The sequence below is a fragment of the Lithobates pipiens genome, unplaced genomic scaffold, assembly GCF_037356315.1.
Source record: "Lithobates pipiens isolate NorthernLeopardFrog02 unplaced genomic scaffold, aLitPip1_a1.2 Scaffold_27, whole genome shotgun sequence".
NCBI classification, from domain to species: Eukaryota; Metazoa; Chordata; class Amphibia; order Anura; family Ranidae; genus Lithobates; species Lithobates pipiens.
Genome location: NW_027507788.1, coordinates 37,728,075 through 37,754,262, shown reverse-complemented (window position 1 = coordinate 37,754,262; position 26,188 = coordinate 37,728,075). Strand labels below are relative to the sequence as shown.

At 42.6% G+C, this 26,188-nt stretch overlaps 2 protein-coding genes across 4 annotated transcripts in view; one reads left to right on the top strand and one right to left on the bottom strand.

Moving 5' to 3' along the window:
* The window catches only part of NHERF4 (NHERF family PDZ scaffold protein 4), a 76,571-nt gene extending 72,360 nt beyond the window's left edge, over nt 1–4,211 (top strand). Inside the window, exons 10-11 of the mRNA XM_077456808.1 lie at nt 84–192; nt 1,115–4,211. Of these exons, the coding sequence (XP_077312934.1) occupies nt 84–149 (66 nt within the window). The 3' untranslated portion in view covers nt 150–192; nt 1,115–4,211. The remainder of the gene's footprint in view (nt 1–83; nt 193–1,114) is intronic.
* Nucleotides 2,301–26,188, bottom strand: part of DRC12 (dynein regulatory complex subunit 12 homolog) — a 40,117-nt gene continuing 16,229 nt past the window's right edge. For all 3 annotated transcript variants that reach the window (XM_077456809.1, XM_077456810.1, XM_077456811.1), the window contains exons 2-7: nt 22,853–22,918; nt 21,306–21,368; nt 16,914–17,033; nt 16,311–16,403; nt 13,835–13,965; nt 2,301–3,279 (exon numbers count right to left, since the gene is read on the bottom strand). In XM_077456809.1, coding sequence (XP_077312935.1) covers nt 3,151–3,279; nt 13,835–13,965; nt 16,311–16,403; nt 16,914–17,033; nt 21,306–21,368; nt 22,853–22,918 — 602 coding nt within the window. In that variant the 3' untranslated portion in view covers nt 2,301–3,150. The remainder of the gene's footprint in view (nt 3,280–13,834; nt 13,966–16,310; nt 16,404–16,913; nt 17,034–21,305; nt 21,369–22,852; nt 22,919–26,188) is intronic.

The window sequence follows — 26,188 nt, the reverse complement described above, 5'->3', positions numbered from 1 at the left end:
TATATATATATATATATATATATATATATATATATTTTTGCAAACAGGTTTTCTTTAATTAATTTTTTTTTTTTTTTATACAGGCAGAAACTTCAACACAGTCTGAAATGCACAAGGAACGCACGGTGACACAGAACAGTGAAGAATAAAAGAAGCATTCGCACCTTACATGTTATATTTAATTCCCATGATGTACAGTATATTATTTTAATAAATTCAGTATCCTTAATTTAAACAAATATATGTAATCTGTACTATAATATCTAGCATTGTCACTTTTTTTGTAGATCACACATTAACTAAAGACTATATGGTGAAGATAAAGTGGCAATACATCTAAAACTGATGTTTTCATGGGAGAGACTCCATGGCAAGACAGGACAAAACTGGAAGATGTCAATGTTAAGCACCCGCGGCTGTACAATATCAATTCTTCCCACCTTGGGGGCCATAGGTACTGCATACAGTTGATAGAAATAAATGACTGTACTCATGTGTACAGACATACAACTCTGGTTGAAAACTGCACCCATTGCATCATGTGCATGTTTAGGTAAGTACTGCCATATACTCACACACAACCATTGATTTTATGGGTGGCTGTATGCAGCTCCTGTGGCTCCCAGGCAGCAAAATACTTCAGCATTTTACATTGTACAGACCCAGACGCCTGTGTGCATGAGGCCTCGGAGTCCTTGATTGTTATACAACACAGTACTCTTTTCAGAGCACAACATCGGCACACCACCCCAGTGGTATCAACTGGCCATCCCAGAGATCAGCCATTTTGCCTTGTCTTGCAATGGGTCTGCACTGGAATAGCCGCCCAATGCAGTCCCACGGTCCCTAGTGTGAATGTGCCTTGAGAGAGAGAGAAGAAACCAGTATGTGATTTAATCCACATGCATCTTAAATATCAGCAATCTTCTAAACATTGTGTTTTAAATTTTAGCAAGTTTTCTAGCTTAGTTTTTGGATAGAAGAGGAATGATCACATACGTGATTCAAAATTTTCTTATTATAAATTTCTTGTTAATTATAACTACGTCTTCTATAGTAAGATAACATTAATTGCAAATGATTATATATATATATATATTTTTTTTTTTTTCAGGCTGCCAACAATGAGCTATGACATTGTATAATGTGACAAAATGTTCTATTTATCTGGGCCCTTTCTGCATGTACCTATAAATTCTACACACTGAAGTTCCCAGCCAGATATTTTAAACTCTCAATGAGAAAAGTATTTTATTGACCCCACTATACAATTTAAAGAAAGCTTCCAAAGGATGTAAGGCTTTGAACAGACTTCCAGTAGAGGCAGTGAGTCAGTCAACAGTAAGTGAATTCAAAGATGCTTAGGACAAATCTAGAGCTAGACTGAGACAAAAATAGTTAATAAAAAAAAAAATATATATATATATATATATATATATATATATATATATATATATATATATATATATATATATATATATATATATTACTTGATTGATCACTTCTGCTGTCAATCTTCTATGTTATTTGTAGTGAGGGCCTCTCTCACCATCCACACTAATGGAAGCCTGGTCTAGTTGGATTTATATCTTATATAGATATCCATACGTTACAATACTTTTTATTTCCTATTCCTAAGACTTCTACAAAAATGCACTGAAAGCAGAGTTCCACTTGTTTTTGTGTTTATTAAAAGTCAGCAGCTCCAAAAAGTGTAGCTGCTGACTTTTAATAAACAAACACTCACCTGTCCTACGATCTAGCGATGCGGCTGCCCGAACCCTCAATTCTCTCCCTCTCCTCTCACCGGCGCCAGCATTACAACTGTGGGCACCCAACTGTGGCACAGGTTCACAGCCGGATGCGCTCTGCGCCTCCCAAATGGTTAGGCAATCTTCTGGGACCTGTGACATGTCCCAGAAGATTGCAGGGAGAGAGGGGAACATCCACTCGGATCACCTAAGCGGTCTGAGCAGAAGTGGGAGGGGGGTACCTGTCAAAACTGGGTACCCGCTTCCCTTCCAAAAATAATAATAATAATTACATGTCAAATGTGGCATAGAAGGGGCATTTTATTATTGCCACCAGTATTGCCTATGGTCTCCCAACAGCTCTTTACCTCATTACTGACTTGAAATTAGTTATTTTGCACTGACGTCACCAAATCTCACTCCAAATCTCCTGAGACTACCAGTCAGGGGAGCAGTGCTGTAGGTTTCACACTGCAGATACACAGTTAAGAGGTTGTAGACAAAAAAGTGCCTAGGCACCCTCACATTTCAGGAAGAATTACAGACAAACAAAGGGTAATTTTTTAATGGTACTGCTTAGTCACAATAACATTTAATGTTCCCTAAACATGTCAAATTTTTTCAAGTCCACTTTAAAGGTGGACATAGAGATCTGGCATATTAGACTAACTCTGTTCATTTCTGTCTTATCAGAAAAGATGAATAGACTATTGGTAGCAGTGTCAGCTGGGGGTTATTATTTTTGGGGGGGGGAGTGGGGCGGCAAACAATCCACCTGCTGGTCGGTTGGGTCACGGCATCCTCTGCCCCCCTTACTCAGTAGTTGGTGCCCCACACTTACCCCATCTCACGGGCGGCTCCTTTCTGGGATGTGGGTGGCTTCCCCTGCATCTCCTCCTTCCTCCTCCTGGCAGCCAATCGGATCAGATCTCCTTTTGGCCAATCAGGTGACGGGTCGCTTCCTTATTGGCCAGGAGGAGAATCAGTGTTACAATAGTGAATATTCATTTTCTATTGTCACACAACTGAGCCTCTGGCTCTAATCACACACTTCAAAATTTTTTATTGGAATCCATGCATCCGGCGCCCCCACCTGTAGATCAGGGAGCCGGACGCATGGATGGGGGGGTGGCGCCCATGCACCCCCTATAGGCAGGCTGCCACTGATTGGTCCATTGCTAACAGAACAAACAACCATCTTCTGCATTCTGCAGGTACAGTTGTTCACACTCCGTACACAGGGAGATTACACAATAGCATTGAAAGTGCTTGCGTTATGAAATGACCTGTATCTGTGTATGGTAGGCTTTGCTCAATATATGATCTGTATAATAATGCAACTTGTAAATAAGCAATACATAGACGTTAGCATGCAGTTGTAAGGAAAAAAGTGTGATTGTTAGATGTCAAGAGGATTTAATCCACAGTCCTGCAGCATCTGTTTGTATTGATGATGGACTGAAAGGGATTCACGTGTCCACTTCTGCTCAGCCAGGGTAAGCTTTTGCAGTAATTGATCCAAGCATGACTATGGGAGAGAAAGTGAGAGAGAAACCAGAAGCAGTTAGATATTATTATAGATATACAAGTTATCTGGCATTTTCATTTTTGGTATTAGCCAACTACACACCACCCATATAGATTCCTGCAACATTAGCTTCTGACACTGGTTTAGGTTTGGCTGGCAATGATTAGCTGGCAGAAAGCACCACTGCAGGTGTGCTGTGGATAATTTCCCTGCAGTGATGTTCTGCTTCTCCTACTCCCTCCCCTAATAATTCTACATCGGGCCTAATCAATATAATTTTTCATTGGCCCAAATACCAGACTCCATCTACCTATATAATTCTCTATTGGTCCTAAAAACCAGACCCCATCTACCTATATAATTCTCTATTGGTCCTAAAAACCAGACCCCATCTACCTATATAATTATCCATTAACCCTTATAACCAGACCCCATCTACCTATATAATTCTCTATTGGTCCTAAAAACCAGACCTCTTCTACTTTTATAATTCTCCATTGGCCCTTATAACCAGACCTCTTTTACCTATACAATTCTCCACTGGCCCAAATAGTCAGACCCCCCCTATCTATATATTTCTCCATTGGCCCCAATAGCCAGCTCCTTATAGCTATACAATCTTCTATTGGCCCTAATAACCAGGCCTCTCCTACCTATAACTTAGCACACACTTGAATCTGGAATTACACTGTGTTTTACATGTTGCTGTTCTCAAAATAAATGTGATGGATACTGGCAGACATGTTGTAATAAATATTACAAATCTCTTAATCTAATAAATATCAGTATTAATGGATTTAAAGCAACCAGGTAATTTTGTACATCTTCAAAATATTTGCTACACTGCCATGATTGTATATTGTAAAATATTTTGTGATTTTAGCGATTCTAGAAATACTTTTTTTATGAAATAAATACATTATTTGCCATTATATCTCTTGTGGTTTGATCTTTAAAATTGGGGAATCACACACATTCCTGAGCACTGGAATTTAGATATCCCATTGGGAGGATGCAGCTGTACTCATGTCAAGTTTGCTGTGTCCAAAAACATTAAAAAAAAAAAACTTTTAAAATGTGAGATGTGTAAATTAAAGGAAAGTATATTGAAAAATGTGTTACTAAACCTTAACAGTAAAATCAGTCTGTATATGCAGTAAAGCATGCTTGTTATACCCATTGTGAAACCTAATTCCATGTACACACAATTGGATTATCTGGCGGACTTGGTCAATCCGCCCATGTGTGGGCTCCGGCTGACTTTTTTTTCCCAACAGTCCGGCGGACTTAGAAAGAAGTATTGACTCAAAATTGTCCACTGGACTCTGCAGTCCAGCGGACAATCCGCCCGTCTGTGCGCTAGTCCGCCGGACTTTTGAAATGAAGGACTTGCCCACACACGCAGGAACGTCCTTTCATTTTGAACGTGGCTCCAGGTAGACGGAACTAGCGCAGGAAGTCGATGTCGCCGCCTCCATTGGTGAGATTGACACCTCGCAAGCCGTCACTGGGTATGGATTTAAAGGGGAAGCCCTACGCCGAAAAAACGGCGTGGGGGTCCCCCCAGCACTGCTCCCCTGACTGGTAGTCTCAGGAGATTTGGAGTGAGATTTGGTGACGTCAGTGCAAAATAACTAATTTCAAGTCAGTAATGAGGTAAAGAGCTGTTGGGAGACCATAGGCAATACTGGTGGCAATAATAAAATGCCCCTTCTATGCCACATTTGACCCTTATCCGAGCACGCAGTCCGGCCGGTCGGGAAAGGGGGTGGGGACAAGCATGGGGGACCCCCACGTCGTTTTTTTCGGCGTAGGGGTTCCCCTTTAAATCCATACCAGGTGACGGGGCTCGCGAGGTGTCAGTCTCGCCGATTGACTTCCTGTGCTAGTTCTGCCTACCTGGAGCCACGTTCAAAATGAACGGACTTCTCTCCGTGTGTGGGCAAGTCCGTTCATTTCAAAAGTCCGGTGGACTCCTGCCATAGTGTGACGGATTGTCCGCCAGAAAAGTCCGGTGGTGTGTGGGCAGGTCCGCTCTTTCAGAAAGTCCGGTGGACCTCCGCTGCAAAGTGTGGTGGGTTGTCTGCCGGACTAAGCCCACCGGATAGTCTGATCGTGTGTACGCGGCATAAGGGGTTAAAAAGGAAGTAAAATTCCTCTGCAGACATTTACCTATAATAAGGCTTACCTATAGGTAGTGAAAATATCTCCTAAACATGTACCGTTTAGGAGATATTTACATTACATCCTGCCAGTGACAGTGACGGAAGGTCCCACACGCATGTGCGGGAGTGACGTCATTGCGGCTCCAGGCAAATCACAGCACCGGAGACCGTAAATGTCATCCGTCTCAGCGGTGTGCGGGTGCTGCTGCAACAGCTTCATTCTAAAGCTAAGTATTTCATAATGAGCTAATATGCAATGTATACTACGGTAGCTCATTATGCCTTTGTCTTACAGGGTTTTTATTTTTATTTTTTCAGAGTTTAAAACCGCTTTAATCCTCTGCATTGTGTAATGTGTCTGTTTGATCCTGTTTTCTCTAAACATCTCCTTCTTCCACAGTCCCCAATCCATCTCCTAATAGTTCAGAGCCTTTGGGGCATTCTGCACATGCTCAGTTTGGTGTGTATTGCTAGAGAGTCCTTGAGAGAGTGCATGTGATCAGCACAGGGCCAATCAGCACTGTTCAGACAGAAGGTCAGGGGTTCTGCAGCCTTACAGAACAGTCAGAGGAGAATGAAAACTCCTCCTACAAACTTTAACCACTAGCCGACCACCCGCCGTCTTTTGATGGTTGCAGAATGGCTCCCCTGCGCGAATCGCTGTAGCTTTAAGGGGTATAGGGGGGGGGGGGGGCGTGCGCATACCCACTGCATCCCTGAGGAGCCAATGTGTTTGCCCAGCGTCCGCAATGTCCGCCGGGCACACGTGACAGAGCAGGAACGTGGATCAGTGTGTGTAAAAAGTCCACATCCTGTCAGGGGAGAGGAGACAGAGCATGTGTTCCTAGTATATAGGAACACCGATTGGTCACCTCCACCAGTCAGTCCCATCCCGCCACAGTTAGAACACACAGTGAGGGAACACATTTAACCCCTTCATCACCACCTAGTGTTAACCCCTTCCCTGCCAGTGACATTTACACAGTAATCAGTGGCTATTTATAGCACTGATCGCTGTATAAAATGTCAATGGTTTTTAAAAAAGTGTCCAATCTGTCTGCTGCGATGTCGCAGTCCCAATAAAAAAAATTAAATCGCAGATCGCCTCCATAACTAGTAAATAAAAAAAAATAATAATAAAAAATGCCATAAATCAAAAAAATGGACATCAAATTTCTTTGGGTACAGTGTCACACATGCAAATGTCAGTTAAAGCGACACACCGATATAAGTCACAATAATGCAGAATATAGTGGTTAGAAGGAGGATGACCTCACACACAGCCTAGAGGCGATTCAGTTCGCATTGTGCGCTATACAAGTATTTCATTCATTCATTCATCTATACACACAGCAGGAAAACACACTGCCCGCCTGTGTGCGCTGTGTTCCATCAGCTGCCGCGTTGACCGTGTGAGTTTTGCATGGAGCAGCTGTAAATCAACACAGCAGGGCTGGACAGGGGGCGTGGTGGCCAAACTGACTACGTGAGACATGGGCACGCTGTGCATGAGCACAGCATCCTGCATCTATATTCAGAAAGCATACAGTGAATTCAAAAAGTATTCAGACCCTCTTCACTTTTTTCAATTGTGTTATGTTGCTACCTGATACTACAGTTGTTTAAAATGATTTTGTCTCCCGTTAATCTACACTTAGTATCCCACAATGACAAAGTGAAAACTGAATTTTAGAAATGCTTTCAAATGTATGAAAAAGGAAAAACTTAAATATCACAGTGACATAAGTGCACCATAACAAAATTGAAAAAAGTGAAGGCGTCTGAATACTTTATGAATGCACTGTAGATCCACAAACTGACCACACCAGCATGGATTTGCTTCTGTGCTTGGTGTGGACAGAGTGAAACCAGAAAAAAGGAGAGGAACTGGTAATATCACCAGGTATTTCAGGGGAAATACGGAGGTCAATAAAAGAACAGAATACATTTTACCCACAACAGCATAGTTAGGCACATACGTGTGATTTTGTTTTTTTTGGTTAATATACATTTTAAGCAGAAGCCCCGGTGATGACCCCATTGCAAGAAATCTTAACAACCCTGGGGTTCATTAACCACTTTCAGACCGGACCATTTTGCTGGTCAATGACCAGAGGTCTTTTTACACTTTGGCACTGCGCTGCTTTAACTGGTAATTGCGCGGTCATGCAATGTTGTACCCAAACAAAATTTGCGTCCTTTTCTTCCCACAAATAGAGCTTTCTTTTGATGGTATTTGATTGCCTCTGCGATTTTTATTTTTTGCGATATAAACGTAAAAAGACCGCAAATTTTGAAAAAAAATGATATTTTCTACTTTTTGTTATTAGAAAAATCCAATAAACTCAATTTTAGTCATACATTTAGGCCAAAATGTATTCAGCCACATGTCTTTGGTAAAAAAAAAGTCAATAATTGTATATTTATTGGTTTGCGCAAAAGTTGTCACATCTACAAACTAAGGTACGTTTTCTGGAATTTACGCAGCTTTTAGTTTACGACTGCCTATCTCATTTCTTGAGGTGCTAAAATGGCAGGGCAGTACAAAACCCCCCCAAATGACCCCATTTTGGAAAGTAGACCCCCTAAGGAAATTGATAAGAGGCATGTTGAGCCCATTGAATATTTTATTTTTTTGCCTCAAGCGATTGAATAATGACAAAAAAAAAATGATTTTTTTTTTTTTACACAAAGTTGTCACTAAATGATATATTGCTCACACATGCTATGGGCGTATGTGAAATGAAACCCCAAAATAAATTCTGCTGCTTCTCCTGAGTACGGGGATACCACATATGTGGGACTTTTTGGGAGCCTAGCCGCGTACGGGGCCCCGAAAACCAAGCACCGCCTTCAGGCTTTCTAAGGGCGTAAATTTTTAAGTTCACTTCTCACTACCTATTACAGTTTTGAAGGCCATAAAATGCCAAGATGGCACAAAACCCCCACAAATGACCCCATTTTAGAAAGTAGACACCCCAAGCTATTTGCTGAGAGGCATGTTGAGTTCATGGAATATTTTATATTTTGCCACAAGTTGCGGGAAAATTACAAACTTTTTTTTTTTTTTTCACAAAGTTGTCACTAAATTATATATTGCTCATGCATGCCATGGGCATATGTGAAATGACACCCCAAAATAAATTCTGCTGCTTCTCCTGAGTACGGGGATACCACATATGTGGGACTTTTTGGGAGCCTAGCCGCGTACGGGGCCCCGAAAACCAAGCACCGCCTTCAGGCTTTCTAAGGGCGTAAATTTTTGAGTTCACTTCTAACTACCTATTACAGTTTTGAAGGCCATAAAATGCCAAGATGGCACAAAACCCCCACAAATGACCCCATTTTAGAAAGTAGACACCCCAAGCTATTTGCTGAGAGGCATGTTGAGTCCATGGAATATTTTATATTTTGCCACAAGTTGCGGGAAAATTACAAACTTTTTTTTTTTCACAAAGTTGTCACTAAATGATATATTGCTCACGCATGCCATGGGCATATGTGAAATGACACCCCAAAATAAATTCTGCTGCTTCTCCTGAGTACGGGGATACCACATATGTGGGACTTTTTGGGAGCCTAGCCGCGTACGGGGCCCCGAAAACCAAGCACCGCCTTCAGGCTTTCTAAGGGCGTTACAGTTTTGAAGGCCATAAAATGCCAAGATGGCACAAACCCCCCCCAAATGACCCCATTTTGGAAAGTAGACACCCCTAAATTTAGGGGTACACTAGTGAGACTAGGTAATAAATGGCGGGTGCCCTGAAACTATAAAAAAATAACTAACCAACCAGCGTCACCTGTAACAGTTATATGGTGATCACTGGTGAAAGGGTTAACTAGGGGCAATCAGGGGGCTTTATGCGGTAGTATATGGGGGTCCCTGGCGCTATAAAAAGCTGCGGCGAACCTAAATACCTACCTGCCTAACTAGCGTCACCTGTGACACTAATACAGCGATCAGAAAAACGATCGCTTATTAGGCTGGGTTCACACTGGAGCGATGCGGGAACGCCACGAATGCGCGGCGGGTTCCCGCATCGCATGCCTCCCGGCGGCAGTTCACACTGCCCTATGCGAACTGCTGGGAGTGTCAGTGAAATGTTAATGACACCCCCAGATCAGTTCGCATATCGCAGTGCGATCTGCAAACTTGGATCGCATGGTGTGAACACCCATGCGATCCGATTCTGCTGCGGACCAAAAAAAGGGTCCCGTGCGAGTTTGCGGCGGGTGCGGCGGGTGCGACACGAATTCAGCCATACTATCTGTATAGCTGAACTCGAATCGCACAGAGATCGGATGTGATTTGCACTGCAGTGCGGTGCGAATCACATCCGTTCTCATAAACCGCTGCAATGTGAACCCAGCCTTAGTGACACTGGCGACGGGGGGTGATCACGGGGTTAAACCTTTATTGGGGGGGTTAGGGGGGTACCTTAGAACTAAAGGGGGCTAACCCTAACTGCCCTAACAGTTATTAGTCACAAATGACACCCGCCGGGTGATCAGGGGGTTAAACCTTTATTAGGTAATAAATGGCGGGTGCCCTGAAACTATAAAAAAATAACTAACCAACCAGCGTCACCTGTAACAGTTATATGGTGATCACTGGTGAAAGGGTTAACTAGGGGGCAATCAGGGGGCTTTATGCGGTAGTATATGGGGGTCCCTGGCGCTATAAAAAGCTGCGGCGAACCTAAATACCTACCTGCCTAACTAGCGTCACCTGTGACACTAATACGGCGATCAGAAAAATGATCGCTTATTAGGCTGGGTTCACACTGGAGCGATGCGGAAACGCCGCAAATCCGCGGCGGGTTCCCGCATCGCATGCCTCCCGGCGGCAGTTCACACTGCCCTATGCGAACTGCTGGGAGTGTCAGTGAAATGTTACTGACACCCCCAGATCAGTTCGCATATCGCAGTGCGATCTGCAAACTCGGATCGCATGGTGTGAACACCCATGCGATCCGATTCTGCTGCGGGCCAAAAAAAGGGTCCCGTGCGAATTTGCGGCGGGTGCGGCGAATGGCTGAACTCGAATCGCACAGAGATCGGATGTGATTTGCACTGCAGTGCGGTGCGAATCACATTCGTTCTCATAAACCGCTGCAATGTGAACCCAGCCTTAGTGACACTGGCGACGGGGGGTGATCACGGGGTTAAACCTTTATTGGGGGGGTTAGGGGGGTACATTAGAACTAAAGGGGGCTAACCCTAACTGCCCTAACATTTATTACAGTCACAAATGACACCAATGCAAAAAAAAAAAAAAAATGACATTGGTGTCACTGTGACTGGGGGGCAGGGGTAATTGGGGGGTGATCGGGGGGTAAAGGGGGGGTGTGAGTGTGCCTGGCATGTTCTACTGTGTGTGTAGAGTGTTGGTGCAACTCACCGATCCGCTCTCCTCCGTGTCGGAACGAAAAATACCGACACGGAGGAGAGAATACATCACTTCCTCGCCTGTGTTTACATTACAGGAGAGGAAGTGATGTCACGGGGGATTTCTATTCGTCGGGAGCGATCGCGAGGGGGTGGCCATGAATGAATGGCCGTCCCCTCGTCCGGGATCGCTCCCGAACGAATACCGACCGCCGCAGGCACCGGGCGGGGGCCCGATCGGGCCCCCGACCCGCGGGAGGCAAGGGACGTACATGTAAGCCCTTATGCCTGCCCGTGCCATTCTGCCGACGTACATCGGCGTGCGGCGGTCGGCAACTGGTTAATATAATATTTGATTAGATTTTTTTTTCTGCAGATCTGTCATTTTTCTTTCATCAGGACTATTGTCCTGCATTTTTCAAGATGCCTTCCAAACCAAAGAATACTGCTGATGGGCCTCTAGTGGCTTAGCTGGGTTCCCTCTAACTGGCATATAAACTGACCTTCTATACATTCCATGTGACCATATTGTGCATGGAGACAGACATGTTTTCCATGTGCAGCTCTCTTGTTGCCGGGCTCTGATATTGTCCGTGTCCTGTAGGACAGCGCTACTGCTAATCTCAAGGAAAAGTTGTACAAATTGGAAATGGTAATTTCATGGATCTCCCCACATAAATCTAAATGGACAGTGCCTTGCAAAAGTATTCTTGGCTTTTTACCTATTTTTTTTTACATTACAGCCTTTAGTTCAATGTTTTTTTAATCTGAATTATATGTGATGGATCAGAACACAATAGTCTAAGTCGGTGAAGTAAAATTAGAAAAATATGTACATAAAACTATTTTTCAGAAATAAAAAAAAGATAGCATGTGCGTATGCATTCTCCCCCTTTGTTATGAAGCCCATAAAAAGCTCTGGTGCAACCAATTACCTTCAGAAGTCACATAATTAGTGAAATGATGTCCACCTCTGTGCAATCTAAGTGTCACATGATCTGTCATTACATATACACACCTTTTTGAAAGGCCCCAGAGGCTGCAACACCAAAGCAAGAGGCACCACTAACCAAACACTGCCATGAAGACCAAGGAACTCCCCAAACAAGGGACAATGTTGTTGAGAAGTACAAGTCAGGATTAGGTTATAAAAAAATATCCAAATCTTTGATGATCCCTGGGAGCACCATCAAATCTATCATAACCCAATGGAAAGAACATGGCACAACAGCAAACCTGCCAAGAGAGGGCATTAATCAGAGAGGCAGCACAGAGACCTAAGATAACCCTGGAGGAGCTGCAGAGTTCCACAGCAGAGATTGGAGTACATAGGATGACAATAAGCCATACGCTCCATAGAGTTGGGCTTTATGGCATAGTGGCCAGAAGAAAACCATTACTTTCAGCAAAAAAACAAAATGGCACGTGGGAGACTCCCAAAATGTATGGCGGAGGGTGTTTTTTTTTTTTTTTTTTTTTTTTAATCAAGGAAGGTGTTCTATTCTGATGAGACTAAAATTAAACATTTTGGCAAAAGAAAAGGTTAATTTTAGCGCAACCCATCACATCACATCAACAAAAGAACATCATCCGCAGTGAAACATGTTGGTGACGGCATCATGCTGTGTGGATGTTTTTCAGCAGTCGGGACTGGGAAACTGGTCAGAGTTGAGGGAAAGATGGATGGTGCTAAATACAGGGATATTCTTGAGCAAAACCTGTACCACCCTGTGTGTGATTTGAGGCTGGGACAGAGGTTCACCTTCCAGCAGAACAATGACCCCAAACACACTGTTAAAGCAACACTTGAGTGTTTTAAGGGAAAACATGTAAATGTGTTGGAATGGCCTTGTCAAAGCCCAGACCTCAATCCAATAGAAAATCTGTAGTCAGACTTAAAGATTGCTGTTCACAAGCGCAAACCATCCAACTTGAAGGAGCTGGAGCAGTTTTGTCAGGAGGAATGGGCAAAAATCCCAGTGGTAAGATGTGGCAAGCTCATAGAGACGTATGCAAAGTGACTTGGAGCCGTGATAGCTGCAAAAGGTGGTTCTACAAAGTAGTGACTTTAGAGGGGTGAATAATTATGCACATTGACTTTTTCTGTTATTTTGTCCTATTTGTTTGCTTCACAAAAAAAAAAAAAAATCTTCAAAGTTGTGGGCATATTCTGTAAGTTAAGTGATGCAAATCCTCAAACAATTCATGTTAATTCCAGGTTGTGAGGCAACAAAACATGAAAACTGCTAAGGGGGTGAATACTTTTGCAAGGTAATGTATGATTATTGGGAACTGACCAAAGCCTTTTCATACACCATAAACATGTCTTGATGCCTGTACACCTCTGTCAGAAACAGCAGCCAGGTTCTGTTCCAGCCTAGTGGCTTTAATGCTCCCATGGGACCCCCAAAGATATGCCACTGTAAAATGTAAATAAAAAGTAATGTTCTGCCTTCCATGTATTTTTTATTTTTTTTAATCAACCGTAAAGGTTCACACATATGGGCACTGACACACACATCAAATTTTGACATGCAACTGTGTCTGCATTCACTTCTATGGGATGCCTGCACACAGTTCTAAGGTGGATGGAGGAACAGCAAAAAATATATATATTTTAGAAGGGCTAGAAGTTCTAACGCTTTCTCATGTTACTAACAATATGGGGATTTTTTTTTGTGTCCCCATGGAGAGATTTCCTATCATTTCCTGTGCTGACAGGAGGTAAAGGAAACTCTCATGACACAGATGGCCATAAAAACCTGACACAAGCTCTAACCCTTCCTAATCTTATCCAAAAAAAAAAAATGTGGGGATGTGAGGGCAGGAAGCAGAGAAATGGTGTTTTAAGGCATACCATAGAAGAAAATAGACACAATCATAACATACACATGTGGGGTACATGTTGAGATAAATAGGGTGAGACTTAACTAGTTTTTTGCTTGTTTCGACTAAATATCTTTCTATATGTTGCAGTAATAGTAGTAGAAACAATTACTTACATGCAGTATAGTCTGATATTCTTCCTCCATGTTTTCAAGATCTCGCCTCAATTCTGTGATTTCAGCTTCTTTCTCTTGTGCCATGTGCTCCGATTCTTCTTTAAGGGTCTGCAGATCTTCTTGGCTTATGGCTGTAGATGTTGAAAATAAAGAAAAGATTTCAAATGTGAAAACTGTTCATTCAGAAATATTTTTGCTTGTGCTGTTAAAGTTTATCCCAAAAACAAAAATGTAATGTATCACAGCTTAGTAATCCTTAGATGTGCTATCTGCATTAGTTTTCTTTGTATTCAGGGTCAAACCTGTATTAATAAAATATTGTTGACTTCCTGTGCACGGACCTCAAATTTCAAACAATTTTATCTGCTGTGAACTATTAGCTATCATCTGCGGGCTAAAAAGCACCTCCTCCTATGTAATGGAGAGGAGGAGAGGGGGAGGTGTTTTTATCTGGTGAGCCTGCCGGTAATACTGGCAGACTCACCAGATAAAAAAAGAAACGGATACAGCAATCACATTGAAGGACTGGTGAGCAGTTACATACAGGCATGTACTGGCCATTGGGACTACAGGGAGTTTCCTGGTGGGCCGATGGCTCAGTGGGCCGGTTTCAAGATGAGAAAGATGAGAAAAATACAGAGGAGAATAAGTGAAATAATAAAAGAGGTTAGGGAGGACGCCTTATGTTATGCTACTTATGTTTTTTTTTGCACAATTACATATAGTTTTATATACTGTTTTTGTGCGTGTTTGCAAAATTAAAGTGGGCTGGTCTGGATGAAGTCCAGGGCCAAATTTTTGTCCCCATCCAGCCCTGGTTACATAGTCAGGTTATGAAAAAGACATAAGCCCAAGTAGAGAAAATTGTATACATTACATTTTTGTTTATGGGTTTAAAAGCAGTAGTAAACCACAGGGTTTTTTCACTGTCAGGGCAATAAGGATGTGGAACTCTCTTCCACAATTGGTGGTGGCACCAACCAATTTTTGTCTTTTTAAAGTATTATTGCAGAATGGGTAAAGAGGTGAGGGTTATGGGTCCCAGATACCGTAGCAGATTATTTACAGGCTTTCCAGATCAATGTCCAGCTTCACAGTGTCAGAACCTTCAAGCCAACCTGGCAACACTGTAAGCACGTTTCCAAATTTCAATGAGTCCTCCAAGTGAGTCACCAGACACGTATGAGAGACCAGTCTGCTTCCTGGGTCTCTCCAGCAAGGGGCCTCCCCTGGGTTTTCTCCTTGCCACAGTTTTCTTCAGACCAGGCAATACATCTTCAGCACATTAGACCCCAAAACAGGCTATTGGGCCAAACAGCAGAGCTCCATCCAGGAGCACCTCCTCAGCCTAAGGCGAGAGAGAGCACATGGCTTGTCCCAAATATTTATATCCTCCCCCAGCATGCACAAATGGCCTAAACCTCCTGGATTGGATGAAGAAAATATACATAAACTTAGTTTTGTTTGTGAAATTTCATACTATAGTCAGTGATATCTATTGGCAACAGTGAGAAATGTTAAATGTGGGGGGGCAAATATTGCACTAAAGGTGTATATTGATAGAATACTCATGTGATGAGAAAACAGCGGTACCAAATAAAACATGCTATACTCATGCAACAAAAACTAAAATATGAAAAATGGCCGCGCTAATCAAAATTGAAATAAAGTGAATGGAAAAATGTATACAAACAATAAGTAAATGAACGCTGCATAAAAAAGATATATACGATCACTTTAGACATGTATACCATAATATATCATATGTGCAAAATTCTAAAATGACCAAAAATACAATTAGGTGCAAAAAAAAAAATAAGTGAGAAATAACAAGCTTAAAGCAAGAACTTCACCCAAAAGGGGAAGTTCCACTTTTCCTCCTCCCCACCCCCTTCCATATTTGGGATGTTTTTTTTCGGGCGGAGCGGGTACTTGATATCGATAGGTACCTGCTCCAGCTTCTGGTCAGATCGCTGTGCCGATCTGAGCTGAAGTTCGGCAGCCCTTCCTTCCCCCACAGCCTCTTTAGACACGTTACAGGTCTCAGGAGACTGTGGAACCATTTACGGGTGCAGGGTGGCGCGTGCATGCCCAGTAGGCAGCCGGCTGGGAAGCTGCAAGACTGGCAAAGAGCCAGGTTGGATGAGGTGTGTGTTTTTTTTTTTTTTAAAGTCAGCAGCTACAGTATGTGTAACTGCCAACTTTTATATTTTTGTTTACAGGGTGAAAATCCTCTTTAAGCTTAGGGAAAAACCAAGTGAAAGATTATCAGTCTGAGCTAAGTACAGCCCAGCCAAAAAACTAAATCGACATATTAGCCCCTGTGTAGGTCAGGGGGGCTACATAAACGTTATAAAGAAAATATCTGCAAAACAACATTACGTTCTCTTTGAAATACAGCTTTAGTATTATATGCACCGTGTTTTCACATACTGTATGTTCATGAGTTTAATACAGGGATATATTTCTGACATACACAGCTGTAGTTTTAATTTGGCCACCTCTTCCTCTAGGGCCTGTATACATGAGGAGCTCTGCTGTTCCAAATCTTGATGCTGACGAGTCATTTCTGATAGATGAAGAATAGAAATAGTAAATAAAGAAATAAAGACAATAAGTCATACAGAAGCAAGAAACTGTTTTTGTTATTTGCTATTTATGACCCATGTATTTTCTAAGATATGGTATATAAAAAAAATAAAAATAAATAAAAAAAAGGGACGTTACTCTCACCCACTGGATGCCCTGTACCCCTGGCCACCATTCTTGCCTAGACACAAGTGATGTCTCCATAGGTTTGAAGCCTCTTGGGATATGTACAAAACATATTCATGGGGCCGAAGGAGGACGGGTGCATCATCAGGAGGCTGGACTGCCTGAACCAGTAAGAGGTACCAACTACTAGTTAATGTCAGGAAGGAAAAAAAAATGTTTTGGCAGGAATTGAGCTTTAAAACGATACTCTTTATACTGGTTAAAATAGTTTGCTTATGAAAATGATGTATTTAATATTAGTACAAGTTCATTTTATTATTGCAGTATTCTCTTATTACACTGTATATTACATATGAGTGCTTACCACTATAAATAGCTTGTTTTGTATCTCTTTCTTCCTGTAGGTCTTCTAATAGCTCATGGAGTTTTCCACGTATTTCCTGTTTGTGGTATTGTGCCTGGCGCATCACTTGCCTTTGCAAAGCTATAGATTTTAATATATAAACATGAAAAATGGGGATTATTGTTGGCATAGAATGTTAGGAACCAATGAACAAAGCCAAACTGGCTGAAAAAATTTTATACTGCCAATTTAAGTTTGTTGCGCTAAGTCTCTCATAGATATCTCTTGTACCCTGTATGCTACTTGATCATCAATCAGTTCTTTTAAACTGGCAGGTACCAAATGTTAAGCCGCGTACACACGGGCGGACTGTCTGTCCAACTTAGTCCTCCGAAACACATTTCAGCGGACAGTCCGCTCGTGTGTGGGCTTCAGCTGACTTTTTCAGCGTGCAGTCTGGCGGACTAAGTATTTCGGAATTTCCGTAATATTGTCCGGCAGACTTTGGTTTCAGCGGACAATCCGCTCGTGAGTAGGCTAGTTGGACGGACTAAGTATGGCGCATGCTCAGAAAGGATTTACACGGCGGAAGGTTGCATTGCTGTGTATTGGACGTCCTATTTCTAGCCCCGTCGTACGTGCTGTACACGTCATCGCGCAAGCTTTCAACGGACTGTTTGTTCATCGTGTGTGGTCAAGTCCGTTCATTCGAAAGTAGGACGGACTGTCCGTCGGATTGTCTGACGGACTAAGTTGGCCATACAGTCCGCCCGTGTGTACGCGGCTTTAGACGTTTCACGCACACACTATAGCACCTATTTGATAAATGTTGAAAAGAGAAACAATAACTCATAGATCTATACTGTGCCTACACTTCTTTGTGAGCAGGCAAGGGGTCCTGCCAGCGACTACCTAGGCAACCCCTTGCCTTTTGTTACTCTTAGCTCCGTTTCCAAGCACTCAACCACCACTGAAACACCCTGCTCTTGATACTTTACTATGGGAGACTTGGGGGCCACCCCTCCAAACTTCTAACTCTTATGGACCCTTGTCACTTTGACATTATAAATACCAGCATTTAGGAGCTATATAGAATTGACGTATGGAGACCCACCCTATAGTGTGCCACGGACTTCCCACCCCAACAAGACTTGGGGGGGGGGGGGGTTCTTCTCACTCAGATAATTCTAAGTAGCTGCCACATAGCCACCTCATTTTCTCTAAAGCAAACTACTTTTTCTACTCCCCCAACAATTGTGGTTGACATGAGTATCTTGCTCCTTTCAGCCTTGGTGACCCCCAAGTAGGCAGATTTGATTCTAAAATATTTAGTGCTTCATAATGTGTTTTTTTGGCCCTGTTCTACAAGAAGTTAGTCAACATCATGGCATCAACATCATTGTAACTTACTAACATGTTTAACCAGCTCAAACAAGATGGTAACCATTTACCAGCAATGCTGAAAGCCACCATAGTCATACTTCTGTAGCAAGGCAAGGGCACCCAGTTTTGTGCTAACTTCCCCCCCCCCCCCATCTCATTGTTAAACACCAACATTAAAATCCTAACCAAACTCCTAGCTAAACAAAAGTATTCCCTCCTCAAGAGAGCACTTTGTTCCTCTTCGCCAGGTAGCTGATAACATTAAATGCACCATTCTTCTCAACCACCTAAACCGCTAAAGACCACAGCAGATTATGCTACTCTTTGGACATGCCCAAAGCTTTTGATACTTGTCATGGTCATACAGTGCCATGAAAAAGTATTCACACCCCATGAAATTTTCCATTTTGTCATGTTACAACCAAAAATGTAAATGCATTTTATTGGGATTTTATGTGATAGACCAACACAGAGTGGCACATAATTGTGAAGTGGAAGGAAAATTATAAATGGTTTTCAACATTTTTTTTACAAATAAATATGTGAAAAGTGTGGCATGCATTTGTATTCAGCCCCCCTGAATCAATACTTTGTAGAACCACCTTTCACTGCAATTACAGCTGCAAGTCTTTTTGGGGAGGTCTCTACCAGCTTTGCACATCTAGAAATGGACATTTTTCCCCATTCTTATTTGCAAAATAGCTTAAGCTCTGTTAGATTGGATGGAGAGCATCTGGGAACAGTAATTTTCAAGTCTTGCCACAGATTCTCAATTGGATTTAGGTCTGGCCTTTGCCTGGGCCAGTCTAACACATGAATATGCTTTGATCTAAACCATTCCATTTTAGCTCTAACTGTATGTTTAGGGTCGTTGTTCTGCTGAAAGGTGAACATCCACCCCAGTCTCAAGTCTTTTGCAGACTCTTAACAGGTTTTCTTCTAAGATTGCCCAGCATTTGGCTCCATCCATCTTTCCATTAGCTCTGACCAGCTTCTCTGTCCCTGCTGAAATCCCTGCAGAGGAACGATGGGACTTGTACAGCTGGAGGTCCGCTAATTGCATATCCCTGCACTAGATTTTAGTTAGGGCTATCAGAGTAAAGGGGGCCGAATACAAATGCATGCCACACTTTTCACATATTTATTTGTAACAGATGTTGAAAACCATTTATCATTTTCCTTCCACTTCACAATTATGTACCACTTTGTGTTGGTCTATCAAATAAAATCCTTGACAAAATGTGGAAAATTTCAAGGGGTATGAATACTTTTTCAAGGCACTGTACAATTGGTTGGTTAGTCATATGACACCCCATATGTCATGGTCAAATACAACTAATTTCCTGATTCGTTGTAGGGTGAAGCAGGGGTGCTCCTTATCACCATTTTTTTTGTATTTGCATTAAAGCCACTTGCTGGACATATTCAATCAAAGATAACAGGGGCTTGGAGATCACAGGTGTTCACCACAAGACTGCCCTATTTATTGATGATATCTTATCACAATCATTTTTTAACTTTCTCCCATATTACCCTCCCTAACTTTACATCTCTCATGCTATTTGTATCTATTTTTGGTTTCCACATCGCTCAAAATCTAATGTTTTGAATGTTACCCCTATCTTTTCAACAATTTCTACAGGCCTATTTTCTTTTTCAATTATTCCACATTATTCCATACCTCAACATACCCTCTGCTACCTTCAGTTCTTTGTACAAAGAAAACATCCCCTATTACTAAACATCTATTAACATTCTGGGACCATACTAAAATCTTATGGTTTGGGTGTAATCATACAATTAAAATGTTGTTTATTCCTAACTTACGGTACCCAGTCTGAGTCTTACCTGTCTTTATACCATTAATATTAACACTGCACTCCCTACAGCGTCAAGTCTTCAAATTTATATGGGGCTCAACCAGAGACAGACTGTATGGAAATAGGCTTTATAAGCAGAGAGGTGGTGGGGGGAGGCTACCCAACATATCTTAGTATTACAAAGTGGCCCAAAGTGCTCAACAGATTCAACTACACTCTTGACAAAGGGCACTTTTGTGGGCCTTGCCAGACATGCTGAATCCCTCCTACCTTTTGGATTTCCTCCTTCCTTATGCCCAAGGCCTCTCAAACAGGTATTGACTCATGGTTATCCATTTGGGATTCTGTTGAAAATTTTGCAGGCCTTCTCTCCTCTCACCTTTCACTTCTCCTTTCTAATTGCCCCTTCTTCCCTCCTTGTTTGGAGGATCCCCTAGCCATTGTTGGTGGAGCTCACATGGCTTTGTTACGGTCTACTCTACCCTACTGTAGATATAAAAAGGGACTCACACTTTCCAGCAACGTAAAAAAAAATCGTACAAAATCCCGAACATTGAATTATTCCACTACTTCCTCCTGACCAATCTGCCATAGCGCAGGCCTTAGAAAATTCCTACAAGGAATTGTCTCGCTCTTATTACCTCCACAAAAAAAAAAAAAAAAAATGCTAAATGTATACGGTCATATCCAGCTGCTTGTTTTTTCAGGGTGCTCAAACAGAGAACATGGCGTACACATGGAGGACCTGCCATGAGGTTCAACTCTTGTGTATATGGGTCTACACTAGGATTAATACAATCCTCTGGTTCAAAATCTCTGTAAGGGCTCTTGAGAGGTCCTCCTATACAAACAAACTTGTGACGACTGCTGCTTACACGGCCTATGTTTGGGGACATGCACCCACACCCGCACAGATGACAAATCGCAGTGGTTGTATACGTACAGACGCTATATGTTCCAATAGACATGAATAGGACTACCTGCATGGAACACCTCTGCATCCTGCCACCAAAAACATCCCTTTATACAGGTGTAAAATAGTGAGAACCACTGGGATGATATTACTCACAAAAAAAAAAAAAATTACTGTACTGTATATTATTATTTAATTTTATCTATATACACACACACACATTATGCTATACTGTACTATAATGAACATGTAATAAACAGGTTCTGTTAAACTTGTAACAAATTAGATATTACTTACCAAGGTGATCCTTTAAGACATCTACCTCTAGAGTGGCTTTTTTGTGTTTATCTTCCATCAGACCTATCAGAATGAAGTCACTTTTTAATAGGGTTACAATACTCTATGTATAAATAAAGAAATTATCTATAAATGATCTATATTCCCTACAATGTACAGTGGAGATAACTATTTACCTCAATATATACAGGTGCATCTCAAAATTAGAATAGCATCAAAAAGTTTAATTTAATTCAGTAATTCAATTCAAAAAGTATCTCAGAAAATAAGACCAAAAAAAAAAAAAGGATTTTTTAATACAGAAATATTGGCTTACTGAAAAGTATGTCCATGTACAGTATAGTATGCACTCAATACTTGGTCGGGGCTCATTTTGCAGGAATTACTGAATCAATATGGAGTGGCATGGAGATGATCAGCCTGGGGCACTGCTGAGGTGTCATGGAAGCCCAGGTTTCTTTGATAGTGGCCTTCAACTTGACTGCATTGTTGGGTCTGTTGTCTCATCTTCCTCTTGATGATACCCCACCAATTCTCTATGGGGTTTAGGTCAGGTCAGTTTGCTGGCCAATCAAGCACAGGGATACCACGATCATTAAACCAGGTATTGGTACTTTTGGCAGTGTGGGCAGGTGCCAAGTCTTGCTGGAAAAGGAAATCAGCATCTCCATAAAGCTGATCAGCAGAGGGAAGCATGAAGTGCTCTAGAATTTCCTGGTAGAGGGCTGTGCTGACTTTGGACTTGATAAAACACAGTGGACCAACACCAACAGATGACATGGCTCCCCAAATCATCACTGAGTGTGGAAACTTCACACTGGACCTCATGCAACTTGGATTCTGTGCATCTCCACTCTTCCTCCAGACTCTGGGACCTTGATTTCCAAAAGAAATGCAAAGTTTTCCACATTCCTGATGATCAGGTATTCTTCAAGTCCAGAAAAATATCAGCCATGCTGCCATCCTGTAAGCACATTTAAAAAGGGAGACTAACTAACAACCCTCAGCAAAGGGATCATGACCCGATTAGCTGAGTGGTAACCCTCCCTATCTTATTGTGAATGCTGTTCTACAGGAGATCACAGAATGCAGATATCAAGACAACATTCAAAACATCCTGTGAATGGCGGAGGGGTGGATGGATGACAGGGTCTACCTCCTCCAATCATATAGCACTTTGTATTCTGGGAAAAAAAATACCATGAGGTTTGTAAATGGGTGAAAAAGGAGGAATGGGCAGGTTAGTGGCCCGGGCAATGCCCCCACAGTTGCAGCTGCTGAACTTAACACCCAGAGTGCCAGAAAAGGAGTATCTTCAGCTTTAAGCTCCATTAAGGGGGTTGACTTCAGGATATTTTGCGCAAATACTGCAACATCATCCTGCTGACTTGTCACATGATATCAAAAGGGCACATATTGTTTTACGTGGTGTCAAGAAGGCTCCACTCAAATGACAATTATTTTGAGTTTACAGATGAAACCCTAATAAAATATCAGTGAGTGGTAAGATGCATGTATTCCCAATTGCATACTCAGTATTACAGTACCTGATTCTTTCTGCTTTTTCATTTTCTTCTTATTCTGAAGCTTCCCCTTCAGTTTGGGAGGCATTGCTATGAAAAAAGAAGATGATCATTAAAAAGTCACCAGATACCTACATGTACATCTTAAAAAGTAGTGGAAGGTTTATTAATTAAAAGTATAACTAAAGGCAAAACCTTTTTTTACATTTGGATAAAGTGGAGAGGGATTAGAACACCTGTCAGGTTTTTACTGCTGTCTGTGCTCTCATTGGGGAAATGCACCCTCTCAAATTGTCCTATTTACCATGACCACCAAAAGTGAAAGTATACGAAATCCCCAAATTTTGGACTGTCACTGGAACAGGAATAGAGGAGAAATCTTCCAACGGGGACACTAATTCTGGTGACCCTGGTAAAAACCCAGGACTCCCTCACTTTGGAGGGATTTCCTCTTACTTCCGGTTTTGCCTATAGAGTGGGAAGTGAAGAGAAATCTCCACAATGGGAAAACAAATTGGCAGGGGATATAATCCTCCCTTACTCCAAAATGAAAAAAAAGTTTTGCTTTTAGCCCCATTTTAAATAATTATGGCACAACATTCTGGCATATTGTATCCAGTTTTAGAAATGTACTTCCAGGAATAAAAGAAGAGTACAAAATATGGAGTTGTGCAAACAGTGAGAAAAAGGAAGAGTCCATATCTCCTCAAGGCAGAAGGAGAGAAGATGTCCACTGCCCTTCCTGTTTGAGTGGATCACTGGAAAACACTACAGTATAATCGGAGAGATTTGGAATGCTCCATACTGAATTCAAATGACAGAAGTCTAGAGACAGAACATCTCAGCATTGTTCTATGCTACTCAGTAATAAAACTGGGGTAAAAGTGATGTCATGTCTGAAATGGAGGACTAGGGAGGTTAGGGTGCTTCTATTTTGAATACAATAAAAATAATTAAAGCAGAACTCCAGCCAAAATGACAACATAAAAATGAATAGCCCATTAAAAGATAACATAAAACTTTTGTTGCAATATTCGCCTTCAATCCAGAGATTTCCTACTATTAGATATCCTCAGTTTTAAGGCCAGTATCCTCGTCTTCTGAGCCTGGGTGGCCCTTAAATCCCTCCAGCCTGTGACTGGACAGTGAAAGAAAAAGCAGCACAGTGATCAGCTCACCTCTGTTTTTCTGCTTTCTACTCCTATCAGCATGCTTCTTGTCAGCATATGAACTGTTTGGCTCCTTGCAGTACTTATCAGATCAAATTCAGTAATTCACGCCGCTTGTATTTGTTAATGATTACAAAGCTGTATTTATTTGTTTCTTTTGTGGGTCTTTTGGGACAGCAGTTGTCTCTTAAAGCGGGAGTCCGCCAAGACTCCGTGTTTTTTTTTTTTTTTTAAAAGCCAGCAGCTACAAATACTGCAGCTGCTGACTTTTAAAATAGTGACACTTACCTGTCCAGCGCGCCCGCGATGTCGGCACCCGAAGCCGATCTGTAGATCGTCTCTCGGGTGCTGCCGCCGCCATCTTGGGTATGGGAATCAGGAAATGGAGCCTTTCGGCTTCATTTCCCGGTTCCCTACTGCGCATGCGCGAGCCGCGCTGCGCAATAAGGACGGTCCCCGCTGCCTCTGGGATCTGTGTGTTTTCCCAGCAGGCAGCGGGGCACTTGCGGAAAGGAGCGGGCACTTGCGTAAAGGGGCGTAATATACGCCCCTTTCCGCAGAGAGCTATCCCGGAAGTGGGTGCAGATACCTGTACTGTACAGGTATCTGCACCCCCCTCCCCCCTGAAAGGTGCCAATTGTGGCGCCGGAGGGGGGGGGAGGGTTCCGATGAGCGGAAGGTCCACTTTAGGGTGGACCTCCGCTTTAAAGTGATTGTAAAGGTTTGTGTTTGGAAGGGGTTATCCGGACGAGATGATCTCGAGCCCCTGGATCCCACTGTTGGAGGAACCCTTTCTGAAAGGGACGCATCTTCCATTGTGCCCACTTCACCATAGGGGCTGTGGCTACCATAGTGCCGATTATCTTTTGACATTGAGAGACTCTGAGGAGAGAAGAGGACATTGCAAGCCGAATCCTGTTTCAGATCACCGGAATTTTCTCCAGGGGTAAGGAGATGGTGCTCATTACCGTGTTGAACTTGGCTCCGAGGAAGATTAGGGACTGCGTTGGCTCTAGATGGCTCTTCTCCTTGTTCAGGAGCCAGCCGAACTCCGTTAGGGTAGAAATAACCTGTTCCCAATGAGACAACAGTTGCTCTTTGTCTTGAGAAAGTAGGAGCAGATCGTCCAGGTAGTGATGTAACCGGATGCGTCTGATCCTGATTAAAGCCACGACCGCCGGTAAGAGTTTTGAAAATACTCGAGGCGAAGTAGAAAGCCCGAACGGGAGACATGTAAACTGAAGATGCACCTGATCTACTGCAAACCTGAGATACTTCTGGTAATCTTCTGCAATCGGTACGTGGAAATAGGCATCCTTGAGGTCTATTGAGATAAGCCAGTCGCCTGGTTGAATAGCCTGGCGTATTGTCAGCAGAGACTCCATTTTGAATTTTTCCTTTTTTATGAAGGAGTTTAGATGTGTCAGATCGATGACCGGTCTCCAGGAGCCATTCTTTTTGAGGACCATGAAAAGAGGGGAGTAAACTCCTTGAAATCTTTCCTCGGCTGGAACCGGAATGGCGGCTCCTTGAGCCATCAGTGATTCTGTGTATGATACAAGAATCTGTCTTTTTTCTTCTGAATGGGGAAGAACCGTTGGCATATACTGGTGAATGGGTGGATTGTTGAAGACCCAAGAATGTCCTGAAGAGACCGTTTTGACGGTCCAGTAGTCCTGAATCAAGGCTGCCCAGACGTGCTGAAAACGGAGTAAACGAGCCCCGACTTGCTCCGTCTGGACAGACCCCGTATCAAAAGGACTTCGAAGCCCCCCGACCACCAGAAGAAGAAGCTTTTGAGGACTTTTGACCTGAAGGCTGGCTTCTTTTCCAGTTCTTCCTAAACTCGCGGCCAGGTCTGTAACGATGTGCGTCCCTAGCACGTTCCATTTCTTGTCTGGGAAGAACACTTCTCTGACCCATGAGACGGCGATCCTGGGGCAGAAAACCCGATTTTCCCCCGGTAGCATGGATAATAGCTGAGTCAAGTTTGTTCACAAAGAGGGAAGATCCCTCGAAAGGAATTTTACACCATGCCTGTTTAGAGGCAGGATCCACAACCCATGGGCGCAACCACAGGGCACGTTTGGCCGTGACCGAAGAGAGCATTACGCGAGCTACCAGACTAATCATGTCCAGGGATGCCTCCCCCAGGAAAGCCGAGGCCATCTTCAGTTCATGCACTGGTGAG